The sequence below is a fragment of the Budorcas taxicolor genome, chromosome 10 (genome assembly GCF_023091745.1).
Source record: "Budorcas taxicolor isolate Tak-1 chromosome 10, Takin1.1, whole genome shotgun sequence".
NCBI classification, from domain to species: domain Eukaryota; kingdom Metazoa; phylum Chordata; class Mammalia; order Artiodactyla; family Bovidae; genus Budorcas; species Budorcas taxicolor.
In genome coordinates, this window is record NC_068919.1 from 25646758 (window position 1) to 25656715 (window position 9958).

At 39.2% G+C, this 9958-nt stretch overlaps 1 protein-coding gene across 1 annotated transcript; it reads right to left on the minus strand.

Moving 5' to 3' along the window:
* Nucleotides 1-809: 809 nt before the first annotated feature.
* Nucleotides 810-1763, minus strand: LOC128054169 (olfactory receptor 11G2-like). Its single transcript, XM_052646772.1, has one exon. It carries the CDS (start codon nucleotides 1761-1763, stop codon nucleotides 810-812), a length of 954 nt encoding a protein of 317 aa, XP_052502732.1.
* Nucleotides 1764-9958: the final 8195 nt, after the last annotated feature.

A 9958-nucleotide genomic window follows, 5' to 3' on the forward strand; every position in this document is an offset into this window, starting at 1 on the left:
TGTTATATTCTTAGAATCATCTTTAAATAATATGTACTAAGGTTGAAAATAAAATGCATAATCAAACAAACATTTGTAAGTATATATTGTATTATATATTGTAATTATATATTTTAAATAGAAGATCTTTAGACACATTTTGGATAATACTTAAATATGTCAAATGGCAAAAATATTGAAATAAAATATGGTCCTACAACCTATCAATTGACACTGGATTTGCAGCATAGGGAGTTAAGTCCTGACTAATGCCCTTACATTTAGCATATATCTTAACACTATTTGAATAAACACTAGCCACTAAATCCCTAATTCTTATTTTGAGTACTTTCTGACTTACTATTTAATATCCATCTAAGGCTATTTGTTTCTTTATGATCCTTAGAGTAGAAACATGAATTATTCTTTGGAGCAGAGTGAAAATATCACACCTGTAAGGCTGTACTTATTTCATACAGTAATCCTTCCTTTTACTCAGTCACTACCAGTGGAGAATATTTTGCAGTGTAAATATCAAAACAAGTTTATGAATCCTGTTGAATCCTTATATATTGTTTCAATTCTGAAATACAAAGCAGATTTATACTTCCTTTTAAAAGCTTGGTTATAATGAAAAGATCAATTTTCTTAAGACAATTTTATTTCTTAAAAAAGACTAATCCTCATGTAGTGGGTTACTTTTATGATAATAGTAGGCTTTATTGTAACAGTTCTTAACCAAAATTATTATTAAATTTTCTAGAAAACTATCTTGTTCGTGTCTTATTCAGATAGCTTGTGTTGCAACTTAGTTCACTATGACTTCTGATTTATGTTTTAAGAACAGATATTTCAGCCCAAAAGACTTTCTTTAGAGCAGCCTTCATCTCACTGTTCCTGAGGCTATAAATTAGAGGATTGCAGAGGGGTGTTATTACAGAATAAAATAAGGTCACAATTTTTTGCACTTTCCCTGGGTGTCCTGATCCAGGACTAACATACATCACCATAACAGAGCCAAAAAACAGAATTACCACAGCTAGATGAGAAGCACAAGTAGAGAAAGCCTTGCGTTTGCTGGCTGCTGAGGGCATCCTTAACACAGCCAGAATCACCAGCGCATAGGAGCAAAGGATGAAGAGAAAGGTGCCAGTCATGAAAACAGCATTGAAAGCAGAGTAAATGAGTTGTGTGGTGATGTCTTCAGAACAGGACAGCATCATCAATGGGACAGGATCACACATAAAATGGTCAATGATATTTGGGTTGCAAAAGGGCAACTGTGAAATGAGAACAACTGGGGTTAGGAAGAGAATGAACCCACAGGACCACCCAAAGATGATGAGGCCAGTGTAGAGCTCTTTAGTCATGATGCATGGGTAATGCAGAGGACGGCAGATGGCAAGATACCTGTCAAAGGCCATGATGCAAAGGTAGAAGCCCTCATCACACCCGAAAGAGAAGAAGAAGTAGAACTGTGCAAAACAACTCACGAAGGAGATGGACTTGCTTGAGGACAGGAAGTTGGCCAACATATTAGGGACGGTTGTGGTGACATAACATATTTCCAGGAAAGAGAAATTCCCCAAGAAGATGTACATGGGGGTGTGAAGGCGCTGATCCCACCACACAGCACAGACAATGGCTGTGTTCCCCATCAGGGTCAGGATATAGGCTGCTGAGAAGAGCCCGAAGTAGAGGAGCTGCATTTCTGGGCTTGAGGAAAAGCCCAAGAGGATAAAGTGAGTAACACAGTGGGTGGTTTCTCTGCTGGACATATTCATTAATCTGGGAGACATGGGATGATAGAAGTTACTGAACTTTAACAGAGTATACTGATTCTTCCTGAAAAATCCTAATTTCATTACCATTTTGAGGAGATTAAGTAATAAACAATGAGTTTTGTTTTAAAGCACTCAAACTGTGATCATCATAACCTATTGCCCAAGAGTATGATTTCATTTTGATGTTATTGTTTAGTCAGGTAGTCATGTCTGACTCTTTGGTGACCTCATGCACTATAGCCCGCCAGGCTCCTCTGTCCATGGGGTTTCCCACGCAAGAATACCAGAATGGATTGTCATTTCCTTCTCCAGGGTATCTTCCTGCATTTGTAGGTGGATTCTTTCCTGCTGAGCCACCAGGGAAGACCTTCATTTTGATAAGATGCAAATGATAATATAAATAAGAACACGGTTTGGCACAAACATTAAACTAGATTGGGATCCTGGATAACACATAAGTGTAAAGTGTGTAATTCTGAGTAAGTCACAACCTTCTATGTGTGTTTCCTCATCTATTTACCATAAAAAAGAATAGTACATACAAATCAGCATATGTGGAATTTCTAAAGTATTATGTAAAATTAGTTTTTTGTAATTAGTGATATTGATAATAATAGCAAATGAAATTTCAAAAGGCTCTGTCTCACTGAGATAACAAAGAAAGGATACAGGGAATATTTCTTTTTGTGCTTGTTTCAGACATTGTTCAGAGAAGGCAATGGCATTCCACTCCAGCACTCTTGCCCGGAAAATACCATGGACACAGGAGCCTGGTAGGCTGCAGTCCATGGGGTCGCTAAGAGTCAGACATGACTGAGGGACTTTACTTTCACTTTTCACTTTCATGCACTGGAGAAGGAAATGGCAACCCACTCCAGTGTTCTTGCCTGGAGAACCCCAGGGACGGGGGAGCCTGGTGGGCTACTGTCTGTGGGGTCGCACAGAGTCGAACACAACTGAAACGACTTAGCAGCAGCAGCAAGACATTGTTAAGTAATGATGAAAAGGGCTTCTCTGGTATCAGCACAGGTGGTATATTATGTGACTGTGCTAAACACGTTTGGCGTACAAGAATGTTTTTTCTCTGTCCGGCCTGTTGGATTCAGTTCCACAGCACGAGAAAAGCCCTAACCTTTGGCACCTAAATATCTCAGCTTGAAAATTTTGATATCATCTCATGAACATGAGAACTAGATATGCCACCTGGGGCAATGGACCTTAAGGAGAGCAACTACTTGGAGTGACTGCCCTGTTGAATGTGACTAGACTTGGCCCATTTTGCTGCAAAAAAGTTGTGACGTAGAGAAAAGATTTTGATTTGTGTGCATGGCATTTCCATTATTTTCATAGCTGCTTTCTATGTTTGGTCTCTTTTTCTCTTTTCTACACATAACCTCTGAAACATTTTTATATTCATTCTAGGCATCTTCTATTGAGACAATCTTGACATGGAATATCTTGCTTAATCATTCTTGCTCCCCTCTTCCCCTAGTTTGCAATTATTGAATCAAAGCTTTATGTCTTGCTTTCTTAGAAGCCTACTCTTGGCTATCACATTTGGCACCTAAAGTGAAAGGACTGTTATTTATGTATTTTCATTGCTCATGGGGATATATAGATTTTATCAAGTCTGAATGCAAGCTGTTAGTTCAATCTGTTTGTTTCTCATAGCAATCACATTATATCAGGTGGCACACAGGTGCTTCTGTGTGTGTGTGTGTGTGTGTGTGTGTGTGTTTATTTTGTCCTCAAAGACAGTCTCCTTTGATCTATTGCAATTGTGAAGCAAGATTTTGCAAAAGAAGATTATTTAAGAATTTTATCATGAATAATTATATGATTTTTCTCAACTGAAGCGTTTGTACAGTAGCTGAGAAAGAATAAATGTCATCTTGTCTAGAAACTGAAGCTATGGAGCTAGTAATCTTGGCTAGTCACTATAAATGAGAGTGTCTTTCACTTAAGAACATATAAATTGTACTTAAGCACATACAGTGAATACAAAATATGCAGAAACAAAGAGAAAAAGCATAACATTGAGGCAATTCATATGAATAAGCTTCAAAATTACCCTTAGATATCCACAAATTATTCTGCTGCTTTTATTGAAGAAAAAGCCCAGCTAAAACACATGTCTTAGTGGTAGCTTCATAACTCATTTGACTGAATTTTTAAAACTCACTTAATTTTTGTCTTTTATATTGCAGTGGGTGTCCTGATACCTTGAAACGCTGTTTGATTATATTGAAATTGCTCATTTTTACTGACAAGGACTTCCCCGATGGCTCAGCAGTAAGGAATCTGCCTGCAAGGCAGGAGACAGGAGATGTGTGTTCAATCTCTGGGTTGAGAAGATCTCCAGCAGGAGGAAATGGCAACCCACTCCAGTATTCTCGCCTGGAAATTCCCATGGACAGAGGAGCCTGGCGGGCTACAGTCTATTGTATTGTAGAGTCAGAGATGACTGAGTGGCGGAGCATGCGATGCAATCGACAATGGCACCCTAACAACGGCAAGTCAAGTCCATGTCAATACTCACCCTGCTTGGGTCTCCTGTTACAGATTTTCTTGGGAATACTAATTGTATAAAGTCACAATCCAAAGAATATCCTAGAAATACAAGAAACAGGAAACATACAGATGCTGAATGGTGTTTTATCACTTAAGGAAGACACATGAAACTAATGAGCCTGAGAGCAATATGTGGGTTGGAGAGCTGTGATGTCAGAGTGGAATCAGAGATTTGTCATATTATTTCTACTGAACAAAAAACAAAATTCATTATAATATTGGTAATAAATCCACTTCCAGTAATTTACCATTATACATTTAAAAAATAAAATCACCAGGTCTCTTTGTAAACAATACCCATCAGTATTTTAAAGGAATCAGAAAATTATGTATATTTCCTAAAGCTCAGGAAAAGAGAAAATTAATATTTAAAAATTCTCTGTCTGAATTTTATTGTAATCATATATTTACAATATTAGAACAAGAAGAAAACACTTATCAGTAAATCCATGTATGCAAAAATCTCAGCATTTGAAATAGGGCATGAAAAAATTTAACTCACTCCTTGGATGTGTGCCAAGAAGAAAAGTCAGAGAGGGGAAATAAAATATTCCCATAGCATGTGAGGGACTTCTGATGAGATGGCGGATCCAGTTTGTAACCTGCCATGAGAAACAAAGAGTGAATTTTAAGAGTTTTTTCTCCCCAGCTTCAAGGGTCATATTCATAGTCAAGATGAACTCCCAGATGAAGGTGTTGTTTATATTCATTTCCTTGCATCATGGCCTTTTGAGATTTGGGAGCCATGCCCCGATATTTTGAAAGTATTTGCTCAGCAGATGAAATGAGTTTAGAATTGTCTATTTACAATGAAACCCCAAGCCCTGCTATTCCTTGAGGAATAGTGCACTTACAGAGTAAGTTATTATCTTCTCTTGAGCTGCCACTAATCAAGTTTTGCAAAAGTTTCCTGGGGAATAATTAAATAATAGTAACATTCATTGTAATAGTTACAATAAAAAGATGTACTGTTTGACACTCTTTCTATTTTGAAGAAAGAGAAAAACAAATTTTCCTCGCTAATATTCTCAAATATTTTGTTTAGAGACATTTCAGCTGTTATTTTATGATAGTCATTGGAAAGCTGCATTTTCAGGGCTAAGACTGGTATGCTGCTAAGCCTTGACTAGATGGACTTTTGTTGGCAAAGTAATGTCTCTGCTTTTTATTATACAATGTATTAATTTGATACACTTATATAGTCAAGGCTATGGTTTTTCCTGTGGTCATGTATGGATGTGAGAGTTGGACTGTGAAGAAAGCTGAGTGCTGAAGAACTGATGCTTTTGAACTGCGGTGCTGGAGAAGACTCTTGAGATTCCCTTGGACTGCAAGGAGATCCAACCAGTCCATCCTAAAGGAGACCAGTCCTGAGTGTTCATTGGAAGGACTGATGCTGAGGCTGAAACTCCAATACTTTGGCCATCTCATGTGAAGATTTGACTCATTGTAAAAGACTCTGATGCTGGGAGGGATTGGGGGCAGGAGGAGAAGGGGACGACAGAGGATGAGATGGCTGGATGGCATCACCGACTCGATGCACATGAGTTTGGGTAAATTCTGGGAGCTGGCAATGGACAGGGAGGTCTGGCGTGCTCCAACTCATGGGGTCGCAAAGAGTCATGACTGAACTGAACTGAACTGATATATTGCAAAATGATTACCTCCATAACATTAGCTAACACCTCCATCCACTCACATAATTACTGTTTCTCTTTGGTGGCCAGAACATTGAAGATCTTCTCTATTAGCAAATTTAAGTATATAATGCATAATTGTTGACAATAATCACTATGATGTACATTAGATTCCTGAGTTCAACTTTTTAAGATTTTACATAGATGTGATATAATGCAGTATTTGTCTTTCTCTGACTTATTTCACTAAGCAAAATATCCTCAAGGTCCATCTGTGTTAAAAATGGCTAGACATCTTTCTTTCTCATCACTGAATGATATTCTACCATATATATATATATCATATTCTCTTTATCTGTTCGTCTGTAGATGGACAATTAGATTGTTTCCATTCTTGGCTATTGTCAAAATTGCTGCAATGAACATTGAGGTGCAGATATCTCTTGGAGATAATGATTTCATTTTCTTTGAATATATACACAGAAGTGGGGCTGCTGGATCATATAATAGCTGTATTTTTAATTTTTTGAGGAACCTCCACACTATTTTCCATAGTGGCTGTACCAGTTTGCATTCCACTACCACGGACAGAATGTGGTCCACTGGAGAAGGGAATGGCAAACCGTTCAGTATTCTTGCCTTGAGAACCCTATGAACAGTATGAAAAGGGAAAATGATAGGATACTGAAAGAGGAACTCCCCAGGTCAGTAGGTGCCAAATATGTTACTGGAGATCAGTGGAGAAATAACTCCAGAAAGAATGAAGGGATGGAGCCAAAGCAAAAACAATACCCAGTTGTGGATGTGACTGATGATAGAAGCAAAGTCTGATGCTGTAAAGAGCAATATTGCATAGGAACTTGGAATGTCAGGTCCACCAATCAATCAGGTCCACTGGAAGTGGTCAAACAAGAGATGGCAAGAGTGAGTGTCAACATTCTAGGAATCAGCGAACTAAGATGGACTGGAATGGGTGAATTTAACTCAGATGACCATTATATCTACTACTGCGGGCAGGAATCCCTCAGAAGAAATGGAGTAGCCATCATGGTCAACAAAAGAGTCCGAAATGCAGTACTTGGATGCAGTCTCAAAAATGACAGAATGATCTCTGTTCGTTTCCAAGGCAAACCATTCAATATCACAGTAATACAGTCTATGCCCCAACCAGTAATTCTGAAGAAACTGAAGTTGAACGGTTCTATGAAGACCTCCAAGACCTTTTAGAACTAACATCCAAAAAAGATGTCCTTTTCATTATAGGGGACTGGAATGCAAAAGTATGAAGTCAAGAAACACCTGGAGTAACAGGCAAATTTGGCCTTGGAATGCAGAATCAAGCAGGGCAAAGACTAATAGAGTTTTGCCAAGAAAATGCACTGGTCATAGCAAACACCCTCTTCCAACAACACAAGAGAAGACTCTACACATGGACATCACCAGATGGTCAACATCGAAATCAGATTGATTATATTCTTTGCAGCCAAAGATGGAGAGGCTCTATACAGTCAGCAAAAACAAGACTGGGAGCTGACTGTGGCTCAGATCATGAACTCCTTATTACCAAATTCAGACTTAAATTGAAGAAAGTAGGGAAAACTGCTAGATCATTCAGGTATGACCTAAATCAAATCCCTTATGATTATACAGTGTAAGTGAGAAATAGATTTAAGGGCCTAATTCTGATAGATAGAGAGCCTGATGAACTATGGAATAAGGTTCGTGACATTGTACAGGAGACAGGGATCAAGACCATCCCCATAGAAAAGAAATGAAAAAAAGCAAAATGGCTGTCTGGGGAGGTCTTACAAACAGCTGTGAAAAGAAGAGAGGCCAAAGGCAAGGGAGAAAAGGAAAGATATAAGCATCTGAATGCAGAGTTCCAGAGAATAGCAAGAAGAGATAAGAAAGCCTTCTTCAGCGATCAATGCCAAGAAAGAGAGGGAAAGAACAGAATGGGAAAGACTAGAGATCTCTTCAAGAAAATTAGAGACACCAAGGGAACATTTCATGCAAAGATGGGCTCGATAAAGGACAGAAATGGTATGGACCTAACAGAAGAAGAAGATTTAAGAAGAGGTGGCAGGAATACATAGAAGAACTGTACAAAAAAGATCTTCACGACCAAGATAATCACGATGGTGTGATCACTCATCTAGAGCCAGACATCCTGGAATGTGAAGTTAAGTGGGCCTTAGAAAGCATCACTATGAACAAAGCTAGTGGAGGTGATGGAATTCCAGTTGAGCTGTTTCAAATCCTGAAAGATGATGCTGTGAAAGTGCTGCACTCAATATGCCAGCAAATTTGGAAAACTCAGCAGTGGCCACAGGACTGGAAAAGGTCAGTTTTCATTCCAATCCCAAAGAAAGGCAATGCCAAAGAATGCTCAAACTACCGCACAATTGCACTCATCTCACACACTAGTAAAGTCATGCTCAAAATTCTCCAAGCCAGGCTTCAACAATACGTGAACCATGAACTTACAGGTATTCATGCTGGTTTTAGGAAAGGCAGAGGAACCAGAGATCAAATTGCCAACATCCTCTGGATCATGGAAAAAGCAAGAGAGTTCCTGAAAAACATCTATTTCTGCTTTATTGACTATGCCAAAGCCTTCAACTGTGTGGATCACAATAAACTGTGGAAAATTCTGAAAGAGATGGGAATAGCAGGCCACCTGACCTGCTTCTTGAGAAATCTGTATGCAGGTCAGGAAGCAACAGTTAGAACTGGACATGGAACAACAGATTGGTTCCAAATCAGGAAAGGAGTATGTCAAGGCTGTATATTGTCACCCCACTTATTTAACTTATATGCAGAGTACATCATGAGAAATGCTGGGCTGGGGGAAGAACAAGCTGGAATCAAGATTGCCGGGAGAAATATCAATAACTTCAGAGATACAGATGACACCACCCTTATGGCAGAAAGCAAAGAAGAACTAAAGAGTCTCTTGATTAAATTGAAAGAGGAGAGTGAAAAAGTTGGCTTAAAACTCAACATGCAGAAAACTAAGATCATGGCATCTGGTCCCATCGCTTCATGGCAAATAGATGGGGGAACAGTGGAAACAGTGGCACACTATTTTTGGGGGGCTCCAAAATCACTGCAGATGGTGACTGCAGCCATGAAATTAAAAGACACTTGCTCCTTGGAAGAAAAGCTATGACCAACCTTGATAGCATATAAAAATGCAGAGACATTACTTTGCCACAAGGGTCTGTCTAGTCAAAGCTATGGTTTTTCCAGTAGTCACGTATGGATGTGAGAGTTGGACTATAAAGCTGAGCACTGAAGAACTGATGCTTTTGAACTGTGGTGTTGGAGAAGACTCTTGAGAGTCCCTTGGACTGCAAGGAGACTCAACCAGTCCATCCTAAAGGAAATCAGTCCTGAATATTTGTTGAAAGGACTGATGCTGAAGCTGAAACTCCAATCCTTTGGCAATCTGATGCTTAGAGCTGACTCATTTGAAAAGACCCTGATGATAGGAAAAATTGAAGGCGGGAGAAGGGGATGACAGAGGATGAGATGGTTGGATGGCATCTCCGACTCAATGGGTATGAGTTTGAGTAAACTCCAGGAGTTGGTGATGGACAGGAAGGCCTGGCATGCTGCAATCCATGGGATTGAAAAGAGTTGGACATGACTGAGTGACTGAAGTGGACTGAACTGACATCTTCAGGCAGGTTCTGGATTTGAAAAGCAGCTCAATATTGGATGTCACCAGTTGCTTCAAGGCTCCTGAAGTGCCCCTTGCCTCATATGTGCTTCTTCAAGTGACAGCTAAAATTCACCTTAATAAATCTCAAATACCTTCCTAATCACCCACTAGGAGTAAACTACTGGTCCACTTTTCTCTCCCAGTACTGAGGTATTAAAAGTTCATCTTCTCTTCTATCTATGGGTCATTCAGCAGAAGAATTGATGCTCACTGGAATGGTCCATAGCCTTCACACTTGAATGTGTATAAGAATCACCTGG

Coding starts and splice junctions, on each gene's coding strand:
- LOC128054169 (XM_052646772.1), bottom strand. CDS start 1,763: ATGAATATGTCCAGCAGAGAAACCACCCACTGTGTTACTCACTTTATC.